The sequence below is a fragment of the Solanum tuberosum genome, unplaced genomic scaffold (genome assembly GCF_000226075.1).
Source record: "Solanum tuberosum cultivar DM 1-3 516 R44 unplaced genomic scaffold, SolTub_3.0 scf00102, whole genome shotgun sequence".
NCBI lineage: Eukaryota > Viridiplantae > Streptophyta > Magnoliopsida > Solanales > Solanaceae > Solanum > Solanum tuberosum.
The window spans coordinates 886,046-911,132 of record NW_006239028.1 but is presented as its reverse complement, the minus strand read 5'-3'; the positions used below and the strand labels follow the sequence as shown (position 1 = coordinate 911,132).

Below are 25,087 nucleotides of genomic sequence, written 5' to 3'. Positions count from 1 at the left end.
CTATCTAAAAAAAAATAAAAAGCTTTTTTTACCACCCACCTCTAATTACTTTTCTTTTTTTTTTTTATGAATGAACATTTTTTACCCATATTACCCATTTAACTACCCACTTTTAAATGGGTATTTGAGTATTACTCGTTTTTACCCATTTTTAAAGAGCAAATTACATAAATCACATACTTTTAAGGCAAAATTACAATCTATCCCTTAAAAGTTTATAATTACAGAAACCCCTCAAACGAATACAATAATATAAGCGTTGATACATTAATCTGATGCGCGAGATACATTAATCGTTAAGTAAGATACATTACATTTTATACATGATACACTAATCTGATGCGCGAGATACACTAATCTGATGCGCGAAAATGAGGGATTTTGGAGATTTGTAAAAATTATGGGGATAATGGTTATAAGTAAACTAAAAGGCGGGATTTCTATAATTTTTCCTATTTTAAATGAGTTGGATACCCAACCCATTTAAAATGGGTAAATATGAGTGGATACTCGTATTAAATACCTATTTTGCCACTTCTATAAGTAATAGATAAGTGTCAAAAACACACTTAAGTTAAAAAAAAATTAGTTTCATATCTAAACTATCACTTATTACTTTGAGAATGCACTCTCTATTTTATTTTAAAAAAACCTTGACACGTGACATTCCTCATGGATAAAATATTCCACCTTGACAAAAATTAAATAATAAACTATTAATATTAATAAAAAATTAAAGATTTAAGTATTACTATCCCCCAAAAAAATGTTTTTTTTAAAATAAAATTTAAATTATTTTTCTTACTCCACTTCACTACCTCCTCCCCGTACACCCTCCTCCACCCCCCTCCACCCCATAATCTTATTATTATTTTTTAAATAATCTTTTATAATATATTTATAAAAATTCATACTTCACCCTCCCAAAAAAAGAAAACCACAGCCATCCCCCCACCCCTCCCCCCAAAAAAAATTGATATTATTTTATTTTTAAAAAATAAAAATTCTACTCCATCCTATTTACTAATTTATTTATTTATTTTTACATTTTTCTCGTTATGTGTTTGATATGTACATATATTTTTAGGAATTTTTTCATACCGAATATAACATAAATAAAAAATTTATTTTAAAAGTAGTCTTGCCGCAGCAAGTAAAACATATTTTTGATATATATATATCTAACACAAAACGAGAAAAAAATTGGAAGCGGACGGTTAGGTGGAGTGGGTAGAATTTTTATTTTTAAAAAATAAAATGATAGCTAAATTAGTATTTGTAGAGGGGGAGGGGGGAGATGAAGTAAAAAAAGTTTATATACTTTTATAAAAGAAATTTAAACTTAAAAAATGAGGGGGGAGGGGGAGGGTACGGTGAGAGGAATTGATGGAGTGGGGTAAAAAAAAAATTTACATTTTATTTTATAAACAAATTAATTTTTTGGGAAAATAATTTTTTAATCTTTAATTTTAACTAATACTTAATTTATTTAATTTTTGCCAAGATGAGATGTTTTGTCCATGTGAAGTATGATGTGACAATTTTTTTAAGTAAAATAGAGAGTGTATCACACACACATGATGAGAGTGTTATAAAAGAGAGATGTGTATTTTTCAAACTAATAAGTGATAGTTACACTCTCAATAATTTAGATATAAAACTAAAAAAAAAGTACAGTTTAGGTGTGTTGTTGACACTTATATCTGTAAGTAAATAAAGCAAACTTTTGTTGACTTGTAACACCCTTTCCAGCAACTTTGTAAACTGGATCCACATTTTAATTTGACTGGTTAAGCTATTAAGATTTTACCACTTAACGATCATTATATTTTAAAAATTACAAGTTCAAAATGTATGTATTATTGTTTTAAAAGTTACCAATTTGTTTTACATACTAATCTATTTTTCATGTTAAAAATACTAAATTCAGTTGTTTCCCAGTGTTATTACTTTCCTAACGTCTGTTCCTGTAACACTCCTTTCATTCGCTCAAATGTTCGCATGTGCAACAATCCGTAAGCAGATAATCATGTAACGTTTACATGTCAATGTCTTTCATTTTATAATTTTAACAGCAATGTTACAAATTGTTGCTAACAATTGAATAGCAAGTCATGTCACCTTTTTATCGGGAAAAAAACTTTCCTCCTCAATCAGGTTCAAGTCAAGTCTTCTTCTGAATGGGACTGGCTATTAGTTATTGTTCAACCGTACAAAATACGGTAAAACTAAATGGCACGATGCTTTTTTGTGGCACGACAGAGGATAAAAGACCACAATATCCTATTGGCTATAAAAGAGTCCGGAACCTAAATAAGCCACAAAAAAATAAAAGTGATCAAAATAAGCCACTATTCTAGTAAGTAAATAAAACAGGCTTAGTGCAAGAAAAAATTCTGTTTTATGTAATATTTCAAACGTTTTCCGTTAGTCTCATAACGTGTATATTTTAATATATAACGGAAGTTTTTCTTACACTTTGTAAAGTGGAAGTTTTTCTCACACTTCATAAAGTGGAAGAAAAATTTTTGTTTTACAAAGAGGAATATTACATTATGTATACTTATATTTTTATTCTGAGAACTCCTCAAGCTCTATTTAAGGACGTTCAAACATAGCACTTTCAACATCTTTAGTCTTCTATTTTTCTTCATTTCATTCACAAAAAAAATGTCTTCTAAGTCAAAAGTAACAGTTTCGATTTATTGGGATGGCGAAATTATACATGACGAAAATACCGTTTATTATAATTGTCTTCCCAAACATAATGTTAAATATTTAATTAATGTCCGATATCATAAATTTCTTTCATCAATTTATAAAAAAAATGGGTATAAATAGTACTGATTATAATTTGATTATAGTCGAAAAATACTCTACTTCATTTTTGTCACAAGTACAAGTAAATTTTGGAGAGTGGATTATCTATAGTAACGAATCGTTGACCGATTTTTTGAGGGTTCCAACTTCCAAATGACTACATAGATCAAATCAAGTTAACACTTATGATACATAATGTAATAGTTTTTTCCTTAAATAGAGCTTGGAAGAACTTTCAGAATAAAAAATAAAAATGCATAATGTAATAATTTTTTCCGTTTTAATGATATGTCAAATCAATATAATTGTATCACAAACACTCAAAAGCTTCATAAAGAGATACAATTTAATACAAAACGTGAAAAATATTCCTCTTTGTAAAACAAAATTCTTTCTTCCACTTTATAAAGTGTAAGAAAAACGTTTTTTTTTAAAAAAACAATTCCGCTAGGCAATGTGTGCCTAGGTCTAGTTTTATTAATAAAGAGAAAAGTACAAGAAAGGGAGGCTAGGCCTTACCTTACTAATCTTAATGAGGTAACGAACCTCTACTAATTAACAAGCATGAAGAAAATAAGAGCTAGAGAAAACTAGATATTCTGTGATCGTCATAGAGTTTATGATACACTCTATGCTGATACTACAAATGAGGATGCTTAAGTAATGCAAAAATACAAAATCTAAGAATAAAGCTGAGCTATCAATCTCAACTTAAGTGTACGAAAAACTTCCACTTTACAAAGTGTAAGAAAAAAATACACTTTACAAAGTGTAAGAAACAGCTCTGTTATATATTAAAATATACACGTTATGAGACTAACAGAAAACGTTTGGAATATTGCATAAAACAAAAAAATTTCTTCCACTAAGCCTATTTTAGTTACTTACTAGAATAATGACTTATTTTGGTCACTTTTATTTTTTTTGGCTTATTTAGGTTCCGGACTCGCTATAAAACCATCTAAATTTTCCTCCAAAAATAAAATCATCTTTGACTTTTCTTTTTTCTTTTTTTTTAAATATCTTTACTTTCTCTTTTACTTTTCTCATTTTATCTCTCATTCTAGAAAATGTTTTTTAATTTTCTCATGATTGATTTAAATATTTTGGAAAATGCTTTTCAAATAAACTTATTTTCCTCCAATTATATTTTTTTCCTTACCTCACTCCATACCCGACCCTCACCATTCAAAAAAAAAAAAAAACTTATCACATCTTTCAGCATTTTCTGCCCTGTTTCACTAACTGTACGGCAAGTAGTGGAGCAGTACCGCTAAATATACAGGGAGGGGCGCCTGATCAAATAACGAAAGCTTGGTGATTATTAAAATGATAGGTAGTTGATTCAGGATGTTCCAATCACATGACCAGTGACGAGAAAAATTTGATGAACATAAGCAAATTACAAATATAAAGGCGATCGAGTAATGGTGATGGAAAATAATTCAAGAATACCAATAACTAATATTGGCAAGACAGTGTTTGTGCCTCGTCATATCTCGAGACAAGTGCAATTTCAGAATGTCTACAACATTCCATATAATTCCAAGTAATGTTACAAATTGTTACTAACAATTAATTTGGAATTGTTAAGCACTTTCCTCCTCATTAAGATTCATGTCAAGTCTTGTACTGAATGGGATGTGCCCTAAATTCCAAAGTCCAAGTCAAAATTGATGTTCCAATGTACAAAATATCTTAATCTTTGCCCAGTCAATATACAGAGGGACCTCAAAAAACTTTTTCAATGTGCTATTTTTTTCCAAACTTAATTGACTATGAGTGTGTTTGTGTGGTCGGTACGAAGGAAAATACTTTTTAGGAAAATAATGGGGTTGGGCTCTATCTTTCCACTGACGGGACCATTTTGACCATTTCCAAGTTATAACTTTCAATATTGGAATTTGATGATTTTAATGTTTGCAAGTACATAATGTGGGTTGGATAAAGGGAAATGGGTTAGGAGATGGGTCGGGTTTTATTTAAATAGGTCGAGTGTTAATTAAATATTGAGTCTTTTTAATTACTTGACGTGAACCTCTAATAAGAGGGCACGCGGCAAAAATGGTTTTGCTGAACTAGATGTATTTTTGTATAGATGAGCCAGCTTTTAATATATGGCACATTTTTAATAGTTCCGTGACATATTTGAGTCTTTTCCCAATTTAAACTGAATTTATTTTAACAGTATGAATACCATACAATCATGTTTAAGATAATTTTTTGTTTCTGTAATTGGCAGAGCATCTGGCCCTCGATATCCGATTCATGCTGTTCTCGAGTCTTGATACTTCCCTTACAAAAAATGAGGAAAAGCTAATGCAATATTATATCTCCTGTCACATATGAATTGAGGAGCTTCTACATGATAATTACATGAAACTCAAAAAATCTAATGCAAAGTTACTGAATATTACATTCATGAATTGTAATCTAATACACCGTAAGAATTTGTGCTAGAATTAGACATACTGTTTACCTCGGTCCCGATAAAACTGATGGCAATTTTGAGCTGATAGCGGCTTCCCTCGGTTGGTTGCCTGCCCCAACCTTAGGTACATTTCTGAAATTATAATCTAAGTTGGTTTCAACAGTCACCAAACCTTCGAGTGCCTTAACCACCAATGACATGGAAGGCCTCTTGGAGAAATCGCCCTGTAGACACCACGCAGCAAGGCTCATCATTTCTGTCACTGCTTCTCTGTGGAGCTGCATATCCTCGTTTCTGTCAACCATATCTGTGAGCTGCTCTTGTTCTGCTTTTCTCGTAAAAACAGTTAGCAAATGGACATCTTCTTCATCAGTTTGGGACCAGTCCAAATTCTTTCGTCCACAGAGAGTTTCCAAGAGCACAATTCCAAAAGCATACACATCAACTTTTTCAGTGATTATTGAGCTCAACCATTCAGGGGCTATATACCCCGGCGTTCCTCTCATTCTAGTCACAACTTTGCTTTTGTCTTTCTCAATTAGCTTCGACAGACCAAAATCAGATATCTTAGCATTGAAATTTTGATCTATAAGGATGTTTTGTGGTTTAATGTCCAAATGAATTATCTTATGGCTGCAATCCTCATGTAGATAAGCTAATCCTTTCGCAATATCTGATATTATCCTCTGCCTTGTGTTCCATGTAAGCCCATTTTCTTGCGTGATCCACCTATCCAACGATCCATTCACCATGTACTCATAGATTAGAAGCCTGTGGCTTTTTTCGGCACAATATCCAAGGAGTTTTACCAGATTGATATGGTGAATGCCACCGACTGTCTTTACTTCTGTTAAGAATGATTCCTTTACTTGACCTACTCCATCCAGATGCTTCACAGCTATTTTGGTGCCATTTCTCAGTGTTCCTTCATATACAGAGCCAAATCCTCCTTTCCCGAGCTTTATGCTGAAATCTTGTGTAATTATTTTCAGCTCATTGTAAGAGAATCGAATTAGGATTCCCGGTAAGATTGGTTCTAGATCCAGAAAATCACCAGCTTTGCGTTTCTCCGATCTCTTTTTGGAAAGAGCAGAACAAACTGAAAGAATCAAAATTATCCCAATCAAAGTACATCCTATGATAACTTTGAAAGGCAATTTCTGTCTAGGGGAAATGACTGGTGCATTTGAGGAATTCTGCACCTTAAGAAAAACTGTCGTGCCGCTTCCTACTGCACTGTCTATGAGAGAGAAGACTTCATTCAGTAACAAACAGTTCCCTCGTAGTAGACTCACATTCAGATACGGATCATAAACAGCAGCTTTGCAAGAACAGTTACTCAGACATGCCCTTTGGCAATCTTCAATCTTTTTCCCTTTAAGCCAAAATACGCTCGAGTTTAGTTCATCATTGAACCGAAATGAAAAATAGTCAGTATTCTTTAGCTCTACAAGACTATGATACTGCAAAGAGTCACAAGAAATGGGCGTCAGCTCAGTGCATCCGAGATTAGGCATCCTCTCAGAAAATGGCTTGAAGAAGTTAACTTCAACTGGACAAGTACATTGTCCTCCATCTACACAAATGCTGTATCTCCCACACACCATTGGGTACCTACAGTCAGAGAGTGTCAAAATGTCACCTACCTCTTTCCAATTAAGGCCGAGCATATTTTTTTCAAGGTTGTCCAATTGGTATACGCGTAAATGTCCATCATGCCCAAGCTGTATGTATTGAGCTATCGATGTAGGAGGATATTGTAAAGCAGTAAGGGTATGACCATCAAAACTCCAATAAGGACTATTGGGATTTTCTGAAGTGTAGTAATACTGAGGTGGATCAGAATCTATGTATGTGGCCCAGCTTCCATTGAGAACAGTAAGAGAAAATAAACCTTGACTCGAATTGTCTGCTGAAACGCTTGCTGTCAGCTTCTGACCAGAAACCAAATTCTGTTCAAGGTTGTCCAATTGGTATACGCGTAAATGTCCATCATGCCCAAGCTGTATGTATTGAGCTATCGATGTAGGAGGATATTGTAAAGCAGTAAGGGTATGACCATCAAAACTCCAATAAGGACTATTGGGATTTTCTGAAGTGTAGTAATACTGAGGTGGATCAGAATCTATGTATGTGGCCCAGCTTCCATTGAGAACAGTAAGAGAAAATAAACCTTGACTCGAATTGTCTGCTGAAATGCTTTGTTGAAGTTTGCTTTTAGTTACTGCAGTAACTTTTAGCAAAATAAGTTATTTAGTTTGAATAAATTTGAATTTTGAATTTTAGTTAGTTTGTTTATGTTGTTGAGATATTTTAGGGTGTTTAAATTTTAAATTATGCAGAATATGTGTTTTATGTTGGCTATTTAAAGCCCCTCAATGCTTAATAAATTCATTGAAAGCTATTGAAAGTCATTTCAATCTATTGAGAGACATTTTCAATCTGTTTGTGCTGCCCCATTTTTAAAAAAACACCAACAGTTTGCTGTTAGGTTCTGACCAGAAACCAAATTCTTCCCGGGGAGCAAACAATCTGTAGGATGATCAAAAGACTGCCAAACTGTGCGGTTGGTCGTATCAAAGAGCACGAGATTCCCCGTTTCTGTCAAGTTTAAGCCTGAAACAGATTTTCCAGTAGTGTTAGTGGACCAAACAAGAGTGCCATCAGAATCAGCCAAGACCAAGTTGCCATCTCGGCCTAGTTGCAAGGTTGCATTGACTTGCACTGGATGGTCTCGATTAGCAGACCAAACTAACTTTCCCCCCTCTATATAAATGGTCTCACCAGTGCTGTTGTATAATACTAACGAGATACCAAGAAAGCATTTTGTGTGATCGAAATTGCAAGAGAAACCATAGAGGAATCGTAGGCCGGCATTTCCTTCCAGAAGGATAGGTGTATAATTAAGGATGCCTCTACTGAAATTACTCCCGATGGATGGCCTGTTGATCCACAAAGTGGGAACACCAGAAATGAAATTCACTAAACGTTGGGATATGGCGAATTGAGAAGAACAGAAGACAAGATAAATGAAGAAAAAGATGGCAAAACATTGTCTATGTTCTTTCATCATTGCTTTCTGAACAAAGCCAAAGCTAATAGAAAGATTATATGTATCGGTTCGCTAGTTGCTACACCCCTCTGTCTTCTTTTTCTTCTTGTTGTTGTGTATTATGTATAAGTAAATTAAGCAAACTTTTGTTGACTTGTAACACCGTTTCCAGCAACTGTGTAAGCTGGATCCACATTTTAATTTGACTGGTTCAGCTATTAAGTTTTTACCACTTTAACTCATTGTATTTTAGAATTTATAGGTTCAAAATGTATGTATTAATTTTTCTAAAGTTACCAATTAGTATTACATGCATATCTATTTTTCGTGTTAAAAATACTGAATTCGGTTGTTTCCAAGTGTCTGTTCCTGTAACACTCCTTTCATTCACTCAAATGTTAGCATTTGCAACAATCCGTAACCAGATAATCATGTAACATTTACAAGTCAATGGCTTTCATTTTATTATTTTAACAGCAATGTTACAAATTGTTACTAACAATTGAATAGCAATTCATTGCACTTTCCTCCTCAATCAGGTTCAAGTCTAGTCTTCTTCTGAATGGGACCGGCTATTAATGTTTGTTCAACTGTACAAAATAATATCTAATTAATATAAGATGACTTTCAATCACAAGGTAAAATGATTTCACTTACATCTAATATATGTGATAAGTTCGATTTTTCATTATATTTGCTTGGTAAGAATCTCTTATTTCTATATAACAATTTTTTTATGTTGCACAATATCTAATTCTGAACTTTAAAAATTTGTTGATTGTATGAAAGATGAGATCAATACATTCTTGTTTGGGATAAACATGTCACGCATGTTTTCAATAACGTTACATTATTTTTCTCAACAAATTAAGAGAATCCAAGTAATGTTACTAACAATTAATTTGGAACTGTTGGGCACTTTCCTCCTCATTAAGGTTCATGTCAAGTCTTGTACGTACTTAATGGGATGTGCCATATATTCCAAAGTACGTACTTAATGGGATGTGCCATATATTCCAAAGTCCCAAGTCAAAATTGATGTTCCAATGTACAGAATTTCTTAAATCTTTGCCCATTCAATATAGAGTGGGCCTCAAAAAAACTTTTTCAATGTGCGATTTTTTTTTTCCAAACTAACTATGATTGTGTTCGGTACAAAAGGAAAATAATGGGGCCAGGATCTATCTTTCCACTAATGGGACCATTTTGACCATTTCCAAGTTACAATTTCATTATTGTTCAACCTTGAAGATAAATCAAGGTCACTACGACTTTCATTTACTTTCTGTTATTACTGCACTAATAAAAGTAATTACTAAACTAACGTACCAATTTAATCAATATTTGAGCCGAATACATGATTTTTATTTTTAAGTACTAATTTCATAAATCCAAGTGGCTCATTCGTGTCCGACCTTGGCCAAGCCCTAGCCTAGACCGAATCAAGCCAAACCTAGGTAAACTTTGATCGAGACTGTTATATTTTCATGCTGAGGACAACTTTAATTTTCAATCGATATATACTTAACTTGAACTACACATAAAATATTCAATTAGAAAGGAATGTCTTTTATTAATACATATAGATGGCAATAGTTTAGATAGTTAAAGATCAACTTCTAGTTTGGATATGAAATTCGCGAAAAAATAGCAGTTCAGGTGTGTTTTAAAATGAGAAATCATTGTAGAGAAAATGACATAAATAGTCCCTTAAATATAGGAGTAGGTCTAAAATGATTCATTAACTATAAACTTAACGGATTTAGTCTTTTAACTATTGAAAAACTTATCAGCTTTGGTCCATCAATTATACACTTACCGGTTTTAGTCCCTTAACTATAAACTTACCAATTTTAGTCCTTTAAGTATTCAGAAACTTATCAGGCTTGGTCTTTGTCCATTTTTTTAAATATAAATAGCTTAGGTTTATATCAATGGAAATCTTCGTGAAATTAAATCTTTAACGCATTTTTTAAGTTGTTTCTCTATTCAACACTTTTTTCTTCAAACTACTCTTATGAAAAGAACAATAACGTAACGTCAATGATTCAAAATAAAATTAATGAGGAAAGAAGATATAAGTCTTAATTCTATTCAATGGAGGATAAAATTAAGCATATAATTGTTGTTAATGACTTGAATCCGCACTTGAATATGCTAATCAGTGCAAATTTTATTTAACTTGCTCAAATTTCTTTACATAAAATAAAATGAATAGAATAATAAAATTGATTTATTTAAAAAATTACAAATCTACCATTTTATAAATTTCAATTTATGAAAAATTAAATAAATTCTGTTCAAAGAAGCTGTTGGAGCACAAACTTTGGATTTAACGGATAATAATTTTTTTCTTTTTATAATAAAGTTAGCATATTCAAGTCATTAGTAACAATAATATGCTTCGTTTTATCCTCTGTTGAATAAAATTATGACTTATATTTTCTTTCCTCGTGAAAATTTCTTCAGGCCATCTTCTGAGAGGAAACCAGATCTTGGATGTTCACAGCTGACTTCCATTTACTGCCCCTCTTTGCAGTACCATAGTTTCATAGAGCTCAAGGATACCGCATATTTTTCATTTCAGTATAATCATGAACCAAGTTCGATCATATTTTGGCTTGAGGAGAAAAAGTTGGAAGATTGCAAAAGGGCCTGTCTGAGAAACTGTTCATGCAAAGCTGCTGTTTTTGAATATAATTTGTATGGGAATCGAAGAGGGAGCTGTTTGTTACTGAATGAAGTCTTCTCTCTCATAGACAACAACGGACAAGGAAGAGGCAAGACAGTATTTCTTACGGTGCAGAATCAGTCTTCAATCATTCCTGGAAGAAAGAAATCAAGACCTTTCCAAGTGATTATAGGATCTACTCTTGCAGCTTTCTTCGGGATAATTTTAAGCATAGCTACTTGCTTTGTTATCTTCAAAAAGAGGATACATGAGTCCAGAAAGGCTGCGGGTTTTCTTGATCTGGAACCAATCTTACCAGGAATTCTAACTCGATTCTCTTACAATGAGCTGAAAGTAATTACAAAAGATTTCAGTAGTAAGCTCGGGGAAGGAGGATTTGGATCTGTTTATGAAGGAACACTGAGAAATGGCACCAAAATAGCTGTGAAGCATCTGGATGGTCTAGGTCAAGTAAAGGAATCATTCTTAACAGAAGTTAAGGCAGTCGGTGGCATTCACCATATCAATCTGGTAAAACTCATTGGATTTTGTGCAGAAAAAAGCCACAGGTTTCTTATCTATGAGTACATGGTAAATGGATCATTGGATAGGTGGATTACGCATGAGAATCAAGAGAATGGGCTTACATGGAACACGAGGCAGAGGATAATATCAGATATCGCCAAAGGCTTAGCGTATCTACATGAGGATTGCAGCCATAAGATAATTCCTTTGGACATCAAACCACAAAACATCCCTCTAGATCAATATCTCAATGCTAAGATATCAGATTTTGGGTTGTCGAAGCTAATTGAGAAAGACAAAAGCAAAGTTGTGACTAGAATGAGAGGAACACGGGGTTATTTAGCCCCTGAATGGTTGAGCTCAGTAATCATTGAGAAAGTTGATGTTTATGCTTTTGGAATTGTCCTCTTGGAAATTCTCTGTGTGCGAAAGAATTTGGATTGGACCCAAGCTGATGAAGAAGATGTCCATTTGCTAAGTGTATTTAGGAGAAAAGCTGAACAAGAGCAGCTCATGGATATGGTTGACAAAAACAACGAAGATATGCAGCTCCACAGGGAAGCAGTGACAGAAATGATGAGCCTAGCTGCATGGTGTCTACAGGGTGATTTTTCCAAGAGGCCTTCCATGTCATTGGTGGTTAAGTCATTGGAAGGTTTGGTGACTGTTGAAACCAACTTGGATTATGATTTCACACACGTACCTGAGGTCTGGGCAGGAAACCAACAGAGGGAAGCCATTATCAGTTCAAAAATTCCTTCAATTTTATCGGGACGAAGGTAAACAATATGCTTAAGGTTTTGTCTTTTTAGGAACCAATTTGTGGTTGCATAATGTCAAATATTGCAACATTTCCAATTCTAGCATAACTTAAGGTTTATGAGATTATAATTCATGAACTGTAATGTTCAGTAACTTCTATATTAAATTTTTGAGCTTCATGTTAATATCATGTAGAGACTTCTCAATTCATGTATGAAAATAAGTATAATACTGTTGAAGTGCGGCTGCGGAACATGTGTTTTAAGTGCTGGCATTTGCATTAGGCACTTCAACTGGTAGTGTGCAGTAAGCTTTACTGTGCTATTTATCGGAAAAGGTTCAGAAAGCAAGTTTAGAATTTTCTCTATTGAACAACTGATCATGTCCTAATCAGTGAACTGATGCAAAGTTCCCCTCATAACAGGGACGTAGCAGTATGTTCTTGTAAACCACTAACCCTTTGTGGACATACAAGCTTAAGAACTCTTATAGTGGGTCGGCTTTAGGCCATTCCTACTCGCTGTCTTGATTTTCCATCTCTAGTCAATAGCTCTTTATTTGAATAAGCGTAAAATTGAAAGAACATCATTAATGTATTCTTGATTATGTGAAACACCACTTATTTTGAAACGGATGGAGTAATAACACATTGAAGAAGTCAACTTATTGACTGGGTAAAGTTACATTGTTACACTCAATATAATTCCACAAGTGAGGTTTGGGGAGAGTAGTATGTATGAACGTGATTTGTTTTCCAATTTTGTTAACTAAAATGAGAAGTCATTTATTATAGTCAAATTCAGCTGCTAAAACAGTGTTGAAAGTCATTTACTAGACTTGCTTAATGGACCTTTTCCGATAGCATATCACTACTGGTTGAAGCCCTAATTGAATATATCAACGATTAAACCACATGTTCATTGTTGACACCCAATTTTGACCTTCCCCGATAGGAATTAATTCACGAGCTTCTTAAATTTCAAACGATTTGAAATAATTGGTTTTTATAAAGTTCAAAATATTTTTTTTTAGGCTACTTTGAAGTAATTTTAGCATCCTTATAATTCTTAAGTAATATATATTTTTTATACAATTTTGTATATAATTATCGTATTTTATAAACATTTTGAAAATCATTTCAATTTTTTTTAAAATTTTAGTAAGTATTTTATTAAATTAGTTTAGTTTAAGTTTTGGTTATAATTTTAAATCGTTAGTTTACAATTAAGTTAATTATTTTATTTCGTTAAGATCAAGAAACTCGTTAATTAATTAACATTAATTCATCTTATTTAGATCTTAGCCGAATTTGTTAGTTTAACTAAATTTGGTTATTGCTTAAACTCAGAAATCTAACCGATCTAATTCTATCCCTAACCCATTTAAAAGGACCAAGAATTTGGGCCTTTCCACTTGCTTCCAGCAGCCCTTATTGCCTCAAACAACCCAGCCCACTTTTTCAACCCATACCTGGCCCATTTCCAATTCTAAAAGAACCCAAAAATTTCCAATATTCCCAGACGTTAGCAACAACTATACACAACAGCAGTCCAACGTGAACAGCACAGTACATCGTCAAATTCCAACAGCAATCTCGCGGCGTCCAACTCCAATTCTTTCCAACCTTCACAAGCCAGCAGTAGCGGCGTTAATTTATACGGAGACAGACGGAAAGTAACGAGGAACAGAGAGGGTACGCTGCGATTTTGTCTCCTTCCTCATGTCCCTCTTGATCCGTACATTAGCAGCAGCATACGTTTTCTCCCCTTTCCTCTTTCGGAATGGGGAGAAAATTTCTAAAAAAGGTCTCTCCCAAAATGGTGAAAGATTTTCGAATTTGAATTCGAAATGGGCCTTGTCTCATCCGGATTTTGATCCCTTTCCCCCCATTTGGAACCCTAATTTCTTCCCTATAAATACTTTGATACAATTAAGCTAAGGACAACACTGAAAAGTAATAAGACAGTAATGGAAGAGTAAGAAGCTAAGAAAAGAAAGAAAGGAAAAGGAAAAGAGTAAGAAACAAGCTATGCTCTATTTAGCTAAACAATTCTCTGCTTAAATTCAACAAGGACAAATACAATACTTAAATAGCCCAACATTCCTGCTGGACAGTACAAAACATAAGTGCCCAACAATTGGACCTAAAGTATCCAATCCTCAAACATATCGGGCAATTTTGATAATAATAGAAACAACTTTAAAACCTATTGGACTAAACTGAGCAATATGAAACTATTCTTCTTAAATAAAACCTAACCAACTTAACGGCTAGGTGCAACCCTTCCAACACACAATACACACTCTGCCTAAGCTTCTGAATCCATTCTTGCATCATTCCCTATTCCTTAAAAACTTTCTTGTCCTCAAGAAAAGAATTTAGGGAACCTCAGCTTCAGTGTGGCATAGTCTTCCCATGTTGCATCCTCTACTGACATCTGATCCCATTGAACAAGTATCTGTGGAATGGATTTGTTTCTTCTCTTGATCATTCTCCTTTCTGGTATCTCTTTAGGCTGCACACAATTTGGAGAAGACACATTTACTGTTGGAGGATGTTTAAGTGAGTAGGTACTGCATAGCACGGCTTCAATTGTGACACATGAAAAGTGTGGTGGACAGCCACATGAGGAGAAAGTGATAACTTGTAGGCAACAGGTCCAACCTTCTGCAGAATCTGATAAGGACCATAATACTTAGCTGACAGTTTAGAAAAAATCTAGTTAAAGATGGTGAGCTGTCTGTATGGTTGAATCTTCAGATACACCCATTCTCCTTCTTTAAACTGTCTATCAGTCCTATGTAAGTTTGCCATGGATACCATTCTCTATTGAGCTCTGGAGATGTGGAATTTGAGTAATTCAATCTTGAATTCTGTAGTGATAAGTCTCCTATCTACCTCTTTTTCTGCTGAATCTCCGAGAACATAAGGAAGGTGGATAGGTGGGGTTTGACCATATAACGTTTCAAAATGAGTGGTTTGGATTGCTGAATGGAAAGTGGTATTATACCACCATTCTGCCAGTGACAGGAATTTGGCCCAATCTTTTTGGCTATCAGCACAAAAGCATCTTAAATAAGTCTCAAATGTTCTATTGCGTACCTCTGTCTGACCATCTGTTTAAGGATGGTATGCAGTATAGGTACTCAAGGTGACACCTTGCATTGCAAAGAGATCCTGCCACACCTTACTAATGAATATTGGATCCCTGTCACTGATGATATTTTCTGGCATCCCATGGAGTTTGTAAACCTGATCCAAGTATACTTGAGCCACAAAATTAGTTGTACATGGGTGGCTAATTTCTATGAAATGCCCATACTTTGTAAGTCTATCCACCACTACTAAGATAGTAGTTTTACCCATTGAATTAGGCAACCCATCTATGAAATCAATGCTCACACTAGCCCAAGCAGAAACTGGTATTTTCAGAGGTTGGAGAAGACTTGGATAGGCAGCACTGTCATACTTGCTCCTCTGGCATGTGGCATAACTCTTTACCATCTTAGTCACATCCTTTTTCAGTCTTGGCCAGTAGAACAAGCTGGAAACTCTTTTGTAGGTGTTCTCAATACCAGAATACCCCCCGATAGGTTTCTCATGCCAGATTTTGAGGATCTCGTCTCTCAACCCTGGATTTGCACCCACAACCAACTTGCCCTTCCTTCTGAGTTGTTGATTCAAAAATGTAAACTCCTTGACCCCCTCTTCTTGAGACTGGACCCTCATCAAAAGCTCCTTGATAGTAGTATCTTCAGCCCAACTACTCTTGATTCTGTCAAACATTTCAGTCATTTCAGGAATGACAACCATGACTGTCACCTCTCCTAGTTGCACCCTAGATAAAGAGTCTGTTGCCTTGTTCTCTCTTTCCTTCTTGTACTCAATCTCAAAGTGGAACTACATCAACTTAGCAATCCGCTTCATCTGAGAACCTGTATGTAGCTTTTGGTTTAGTAAGAACTTCAATGCCTTCTGATCAGTTCTCACAATGAACTTCTTCCCACCAAGTATTGTGTCCATTTAGTCACAGCTAGGACCAAAGCCAATAGTTCCTTATCATACACAAATAGTTCTTGATGCCTCCTAGATAACCCCTTGTTAAGAAAGGCTATTGGATGCCCTTCCTGCATCAGCACATCTCCAATACCATAGTCACATGCATCTGTTTCCACAATGAACATAGCAGAGTTATTTGGTAACGCTAAGACAGGTTCTGAAGTTAGAGCTTTCTTCAGCTTTTCAAAAGCCTGAGATGCCCCTTCAAACCATTTGAATCCATCTTTCTTCAGTAGGTCAGTTAAAGGCTTGTTGATCACTCCGTAGTGTTTGATGAACCTCCTGTAATAACCTGCCAGTCCTAGGAACCCCCTAAGTTCCCTCAAATTCTTAGGTAATGGCCAATTTTTGATAGCACTAATCTTCTTGGGATCAGTTGCCACCCCTTTAGCAGATATAACATGCCTCAAGTACTCAACCCTACTGGCCCCAAAAGAGAATTTGGTTTGTCTCACATACAACTTGTGTTTCATCAGTAATTCAAAGGTCGTTTTGAGATGAGCCAGGTGCTCAGTTAAACTTTTACTGAACACTAGAATATCATCAAAGAAAACTAATATGAACTTCCTGAGGTGCTCTTTAAACACATAATTCATCAAACTTTGGAAGTAGGATGGAGCATTGGATAGCCCAAAGGGCATGACCAGATACTCATAATAGCCTGCATGTGTTCTGAAAGCTGTCTTAACAATGTCCTCCTTTGGCCATCCTTATTTGATGATAACCTGCTCTTAAATCTATCTTAGAATAGATGTTAGAGCCCCCCTAGTTCTTCCAACAACTCTTCTATAATAGGAATTGGAAAATTTGTCTTTAATTGTTGCCTTATTGAGCCCTCTATAATCCACCACACAACCTCCAACTCCCATCTTTCTTGCCAACCAACACCACAGGTGAAACATATGGACTGGAACTAGGTTGAACAATGCCTTGTTCTAGCATTTCTTCTATCAACTTCTCAATAACATCTTTCTGTGTTGATGAGTACCGGTAAGGCCTCAAGTTCACAGGATTACTTCCAGCCTCCAGAGGTATCTTGTGATTAAATGGTCCTCGCGATGGTGGTAACCCTTTTGGATCAGCAAACAACTGAGGGAACTCTTCAGTGATAGCCAAGATTTCCTCTGGTACTGGTGATACCTTCTTCACCTCCTCTTCTACTGGCCTTACCCTGATCATGAATAGTTAACCTCCTCCTTTTACCATCTTATCTAATCTCTTGGCTTCCACCATTTTTACCGTGTTCACAACTCCCTTTAACATGCAATCATGTCCCTGGTAAGTGTACCCCAATGTCAGTTCTTGAAAATTCATCCTTAAATCACCCAAAGGAAGCAACCATTATACTCCCAAGATTAAGTCACATGATTTAAGGGGTATCAATAGGAAATCAGCTATATAGACCATGCCCTGCATCATCTACGAAAAGGATTTACACAACTCATTTGTATGTCTATCATGACCATCTGCAACATTGATGGCATGAGTCCTCACAGCCTGAACATCTCCTTGGAGTTCTTTTGCTAACCCTTCATCCATGAAGTTATGAGAACTACCAGGGTCAATCAAAATGTGCAGTGGTCTCTTCTGACAGTACCCCTCACTCTTAAAGTGTGGTAAGTAGGGAGCCCATGTAGAGCATGCACTGAAATCTCACAAACCTCCCATTTTTCCTCATCTTTTTCTGGCTCAGGATTCTCTAATTCCACCTCTTCTTCTTCCTGGTCCTCTCTCTCATCTTCAACCTCCAGTAGGTACAATGACTTGGATCCTCCACATTTGTGCCCAGGGAAGAACTTCTCATCACAGAAGAAACACAACCCCTTTTGTCTTCTCTCATTCATCTCAGCAGAAGATAATCTCTTGCTATTGTTCTTATTCAAACTCAGAGGTGTTTCCTTCTTAGCCTGGTTATAGTCATTTCTGGACCCAACTCCTCTTGAAAAGGAACTGTATGAGTTATTCTTGTACTGTGAACCACTAGCAGAGGGAGGGAACCTAGTAAGCTTAAGTTGGGCTTGATCTTGAGCTTCAGTATTTCTAGCCAATTGATAAGCTTGAGGTAGAGAAAAAGGCCTGTGGTTCTTAACAGTGAGACCTATCTCAGGTCTCAACCCAGTAATGAAACTACTGATAGCATACTCCGGAAGGATGGTTAGCCTAGTCATGATCTTATCAAATTCATTTTGATAATCCTTGACAGATCCAGTCTGTTTAACCAGCTTAAGTTCAGACATGGGATCCTCAAAATCAGCCCCAAATCTGTCCGTGAGAGCATACAAATATTCATCCCAAGTAGGACATGGCAAGTGTTGTCTACTCTTGATGAAAGCGAGATGCCATTCTATAGCTAAACCATTAAAATACAGAGAAACAACTCTTACCTTCTGATTTGGGGGTATCTCATCTAGAGAAAAAAATTGGTCCACCTTGTAGATCCAAGACCTTAGATCTGTTCCATTGAACCTTGGAAACTCTATCTTGGATAGCCTAGACATAGGGTGATGGAAGTGACCCTGAAAGTTAGGATGGTTTGCTCCTCCTCCCAGACCTCCTACTGATGTCTGGCCATGAAACCCTCCATAATGCATCTGATTTGGTGCTCCACTAGGCATCTGGTATGGAGCTGAGTTCCTGGCCCCATATGACCTGCAGACCCTACCCCCATAGCAGGGTTTTGATGCATAGGTCCTCCTAATGGTGTTTGAAACTGGGGTATGGACCCCATCCCAAACTGATATCCACCAGGTGTAACAATAGTAGGTGTTCCTCCTGTGTGTGTGGCAAAAACCCAAGCCATGGGTTTGCCAGAAGGTGTGTAGATCTCACCATTTTCTACACCTTCCTCAACAACTTTACCCTTACCCCCCCTTTTCACAGCTTCCAAGGCTTCCTTAAGCTCAACAAAAGATTTCTCATATTGGTCTTCAATCTGATTTTGCCTAACCCAGAAGTTGGCCAACTCCATGGTCTTTTTTCTAGCATTTCCTTGATTTCTCTTCCTTCAGCCATTTGTCTACCTACAGATCTCAAGAGAGTGCTCTGATACTAAATGATACAATTAAGTTAAGGACAACACTGAAAAGTAATAAGACAGTAATGGAAGAGTAAGAAGCTAAGAAAAGAAAAAAAGGAAAAGGAAAAGAGTAAGAAACAAGCTATGCTCTATTTAGCTAAACAATTCTCTGCCCTCTTCAACAAGGACAAATACAATACTTAAATAGTCCAACATTCCTGCTGGACAGTACAAAACATAAGTGCCCAGCAATTGGACCTAAAGTATCCAATCCTCAAACATATCGGGCAATTTTGATAATAATAGAAATAACTTTAAAACCTATTGGACTAAACTGAGCAATATGAAACTATTCTTCTTAAATAAAACCTAACCAACTTAACGGCTAGGTGCAACCCTTCCAACACACAGTACACACTCTGCCTAAGCTTCTGAATCCATTCTTGCATTATACTTCATCTCCTTCACTGTGAAAAGGGGTCGGGGGAAAAATTTGGGTTTATAGAAAGATAGTGGAAAAAGCTAGAAAGAAAGTCGGAAATGGTTAGCTTTAGAGACGAGATACAGCACAAATTTCCAGCTATTCTACTATATAGGAGTATTTTAGATAATTTTTTGAAACGGTAGAGATCGGGAGCCCAGATTCTGGCTTAGTTTTTGCTCTGGGTTTACTCTTTCTGCTCGTCGGAGTTCTTGGGACCATATTCCGATGGTAAAGGATCGTTGTCTCTAGCTCGTCGCCTAGTTTGCTGCTCGAAAAAAGGTAACCCCTCTCTTAATTTCAATCCGTGTCTATATTGTTTTCAATGCATTAGTGTGTTTGATTTTTAGCTTTTGAGTTGTTTAGACACCAAGTTTTGGGGTTTTATGTCCTTTTCCGTCGATTGTTCTGTTTTATTTTTAGTCATAACTTGACCGGAATACGGATATAAAGATGTTGGGAGATTGTTTGCTAATTGCCGCTACTCTTTATTGTCCTAGCTTTCGTAGTGTTGTCATGATCAGTTTCAAAATGACAAGTTAGTCTCAGTTGATGTGTGTTTGCTATGAATCTGTGTAAATGATCCGTGTTCGACATCGTATTGTCCTTTCCTTGCCTTAAGCTAAGTGTATGAATCAATAAAATATAGTTATCCGACTTTATTTTCGTATTTCCGTCACTCCTCTTTTCAATATGTTTATTGGAGCAAAGTCTGAACCTTTTAGTCATTAGAAAATAATTGCTTCACTTCGGTCTCTAAAATTACTTTATACCCGTATAATCTAGTCCCATTGTTGTGTATGTTTTGATGTTTTGTCCGGTTCATCTAGGTTGCATGTTACGTTTTTATTAGTCTAATTTACAACTTATAGGCAAGTCATGTCTATTTTCGTTGGATGTCTAGTTTGGTCTCGTGGTGAGGATAATAGGCCAAAAGCGAGTGGCCTCTGCTTTGTATCATTTCGAATCTAAATTGTCATGCCCAACTTTCTATGACATGCCTCAATACGTTTAGATGCTTGCTAGAATTCATCTACACCAAAGCTAAAGTTGTCTGCTTATTTTGAATGCATGCTCATGTATGGAAAATGTGTTAAAAGTCTACTGTATTATTTTGATTTTGCTTGCTGCCATCTCTTATCAAATTCCAAGGGATAGAAATGTTTAGTCTTTGTTTTAGTGATGGATTGAGAAACGTGTCTGTTTCCTTCAAAAGGACTATTTGTCAATTTGCACTTTCTTAGGCCATATGCATATTATTAGTTTATCTCTTTTGGGATTCATTCATCCGCCTTGTGCTCTTTGTCTTTTATTTTGGTTAAACTTGTCCTTCGGTTTTGTTCTTTAAATGAATTTACCGTAAAAAATTAATTTTGAATTTAGTTCATTTTAATCTATGGTTGTATGTTTACTATTATCTATGGGATATAAATATATGTATGTGAAACATTGTTTCTCTATGTTTACTCACTTATTAATTATATCAATATGCAGACCCATATGAATACAACACTTCAATCTTCTTACCCCCCTAACATTATAATGATAATATTAATTCATGCCTAACAATTACACCTCCAATCCATTTCCAATTTTAACATATCATTACTCAGTGGTCAACTATGTTTGTCCAAAAATTTTCATCAACTTTCACACGGAAGCAATTATTATACATATGTCCTTCAATTTCATTTTATAATAAAATAATATATATTCCTATCAACAATCAATATATACAATACAACATTAGAGCTTGTCGAATTCTAATCCTAATTAAATTTTATTTATTTATTTATTTTTATTTTATTTTTTTCTTGTTCTCACTGTGATGATTAGGCGGTAGTGATTATTACTCTCCTTTAGTTTCTTATAGTAAGTCATGAGGGTTGTTACTCATAAGTTTACTTGTTTTCGTTGCATGTGAAATCTACCCATGTCCTCACGAACTCCATCCCCTTCTTGCATTTCCTATGGGGCCTTGGAGGCCCAATCCCCTTTTATTGAGTCGATCAGCCTTCAAAATTGAAGAACATATCCTTGACGTAGGCATACATGTGTTTGGAGCTAATGCAAGATTGTGTACACTAGTATATGCCTAGTGTATACGAAGATGGGAAAATGGGCCTAAAGGCCTCAAATTCAAATTTGTATTTTGTTATTTTGGGTCTAAGCCTTCGTTATTTTATTTATTTTTATTTTGTTAGAATTTAGGACAGGTGAAAAATTGGGCCAAAGGCCCAAAACGAAAATGGGCCCAAATTCTGGCCCAGGCGGACAAGAAAACCAGATTTGGGCCCAAATCTCTTTTCCTCATCATTTTGATTATGCTTGTTTACTTGTTAATATTTGTTGTTAATCTTAAGGTCGAAAAAATTTAAATCCTCGAAAGACACCCATTTTGACTTAACAATTTCACTGAATCGGTCTTTTAAATGAACTTAAAGAATAATTTTTGCAAAAAAAAAAAAAAAGTTATTTCACTTAGTTAGTATTTCTATTTTCCCCTTTACCCCTTTAAAATAGCTCTAACTAAAAATTGTTCAATTCAAATTAAGTCAAACGAATTTAGCCAAATAATTAATTGTCGGATAACCACATTAGTGGACATTTTAGGTGCTTTTAAAACCTTCCTAGAATGTTAATAAGAACCTCGAACCCTTTTCGATTTTCACTAGATTCCTGTTTTAGTCTTGTGAAAATGAATAGTTTTTTCTTGATTTTTCTTAAAAATTAAGTGGCGACTCTTTAAAAATGTCTAAATTATATTTTTAAATAAAACATTCATTAGCTGCAACAACACCATACTACATATGAATTGAGGAGCTTCTACATGAATCTCAAAAATCTAATGCAAAAGTTACTCGATATTACATTTCATGAATTGTAATCTTCTTCTCTTTTTTTTTTTTCTTTTTTTTTTTTTGATTTGTAACCTCATACACAATATTTGACATTACCCAACCATAAATTGGTTCTTTCAAAGACTAAAATAATCTTAATTAAGCTCACTGTTTAGTGTTTACCTTAGTCCAGATAAAATTGAAGGCAGTACTGAACTGATAGGGGCTTCCCTCTGTTGGTTGCCCGCCCCAACCTCAGTTAGAAATTGAAATATGTTGGAATATATGCGTCCACGAGTGACCACGGGACCAGGTCCCTCAGCAGAATAACAGTGCAGAAAGTAAATATCACAATATAAACCAGGCACACGATTTTTACGTGGAAACCTCCTTGCTCAAGGGAGTAAAATCACGACATGTCTCACAAGATTTTCCAAACTGTTTTTACTAATCTTCTCAAGCAAAAGTAAAACACAGTTTACACCACAACAATGAGATTAACTTTCTAATCTCACACTAAGTAATACAACGATTACTTAACCGAGCCTAAGCAGATACCACACTGCCCACTAAGCTACCTACACTACAAGAAAACTGTGAATTACATGGGGATTTTTCTGGGAATTAGTTTGAAAATTCGCAGGAATATTCACACTTTTTTTTTGTAGTGCTACCTCTAGATAACTTAGACTTTAACTAAGCAGATACAACACTGCCCACTAAATCACCTACCATTAGATGACTTAGAATTTTGACTAAGCAGCAACAATGTTGCCCACTAAATCAGTTGACCTTAATTGATTTAGACTTTTGGTAGAACAGAACGAAAATCTAATTCCTTTATAGATTAGGAATAGATTTACAATATAAGCACACGAGACACAAAGCTCTAAATACAACAAAGACTCTTCAGTACTCCATCTGGTCTCTTGTTGATATGATCAATGTTCTTCCTTGAAGATGGCCTTCTTTTCTAGCTTATGAATTTTCAGAGAATATCCAAGTTTTTGTTTGCCAAATCTTGAGTTTGTGTTTTGGAGAAGAGACTATATAAAATCAACACAAACTACTTGAGACAACCCTATTGGCTGAGAGCATGCTGGTGTGAAAAGTTGTGCACCTACCAGCAGCTTTTTCTGACAGACTGTCTTGTCACCTTTTCACATACGCAGTCTTGCAGGGACCAGGTCCCTTGCAAACTTTTCTTAGTAAGTTCTTGAGAAGACGTGTTGGCTCACTCTCCTTTTGAATGAATGAATTAATTTGTTGTTTGTCATATTGACTAAGTCAATCATAAAGAGTTATTGACCGTTGGACAAACAACTTCATCCATTCTGATTGGTGTAGTACGCTGACGCTTCACCAACCTCTGACACGATAGCTTTACAGCTGCACCCCATTATAGATCTGGACGAGAGAACTCAGTCAGGGACCAAGTCCCTGCATTTGTGAAGATTATCAAAACACCTAGAATATAACACTTTCCCCCTTTTTGATAATGACACACAAATATTCCTCACATTGAGTTTGTTCATTCATCTCACTGTGATCAGTCCCAATAACAAGGATCTGGTTCCTTGTTAGATCTCTAAGTTTGTTAAATCATCAGCTCCAAAATAACATTATCCAAGTTGATTTCAACAGACACCAAACCTTACAGTACAAAACCTTGCTTACAACTGTCTTGCTGAAAGTCCCTTCCTTTTTCCTTTCGTATAAATTAGCCCTTTATTTTCCATCGTTTTCCATCCTGAATCTTTACTTTCCTCCTTAATCAGGTTCAGATCAAGTCTTCTTCTGAATGGGACCGGCTATTAATTATTGTTCAACTGTACAAAATAATATCTAATTAATGTACGATGACTTTCACTTACATCTTTGCATCTTCCTTAGTGATGCAGTTTCTGGGATCTTTCATTCACTTATTGAGAAAAAAACATCTATTTTTCACTTAACGTCTTAATTATTTACACTGCACTTGTGGGATTACACTGAGTATGTTATTGTTTAATGTCTTGAATTAGGACTCCTAATGTTTCACCCAACTGGATATTAACGTATCTTGTATCTCAAAGTTACAATTAACTCCAAATTATGATATACTTGTTTCTCCGGTAAATAAAGGCTAAGTTCTTGACATGAATTGACTCTAGTAGTATATATTATAATTACTTTTAGGTTAATCTGTTAAATTTTGATTAAAAAGATCAATTAAGATTCTTAGCACTTATTTTTTTGACTTGAAGATCTTATTCTCATTAGTTGTTATATTTATTGGGGTTTGACTTTAGGCCCTAGCTAGCTAGCTAGTCAATAATAAGGTGCTGGAATAGAGAGAAGAAATCAACAAAATTTGTTGTACTTTTCTTCCTCAAAATATTAGAATTTTGGTATCCTTTTCTTCCTTAACTATGTATGCACTACGGAAG

At 35.2% G+C, this 25,087-nt stretch overlaps 2 protein-coding genes across 2 annotated transcripts; one reads left to right on the top strand and one right to left on the bottom strand.

Moving 5' to 3' along the window:
* Nucleotides 1-5,039: 5,039 nt before the first annotated feature.
* On the bottom strand, nt 5,040-8,605 carry LOC102584078 (G-type lectin S-receptor-like serine/threonine-protein kinase SD2-5). Its single transcript, XM_015309393.1, has 2 exons — nt 7,767-8,605; nt 5,040-7,206 (listed from the first exon to the last, which is right to left on the bottom strand). The coding sequence occupies exons 1-2, from the start codon at nt 8,322-8,324 to the stop codon at nt 5,296-5,298; spliced, it is 2,469 nt and encodes an 822-aa protein (XP_015164879.1). The 5' UTR covers nt 8,325-8,605; the 3' UTR covers nt 5,040-5,295.
* Nucleotides 8,606-10,734: 2,129 nt separating this feature from the next.
* Nucleotides 10,735-13,177, top strand: LOC102583737 (G-type lectin S-receptor-like serine/threonine-protein kinase SD2-5). Its single transcript, XM_006348918.2, has one exon. It carries the CDS (start codon nt 10,735-10,737, stop codon nt 12,280-12,282), a length of 1,548 nt encoding a protein of 515 aa, XP_006348980.1. The 3' UTR covers nt 12,283-13,177.
* Nucleotides 13,178-25,087: the final 11,910 nt, after the last annotated feature.

Coding starts and splice junctions, on each gene's coding strand:
- LOC102584078 (XM_015309393.1), bottom strand. CDS start 8,324: ATGATGAAAGAACATAGACAATGTTTTGCCATCTTTTTCTTCATTTAT. Junction 7,207..7,766: donor CAGATTGTTTGCTCCCCGGG/AAGAATTTGGTT, acceptor GACAACCTTGAA/CAGAATTTGGTTTCTGGTCA.
- LOC102583737 (XM_006348918.2), top strand. CDS start 10,735: ATGACTTATATTTTCTTTCCTCGTGAAAATTTCTTCAGGCCATCTTCT.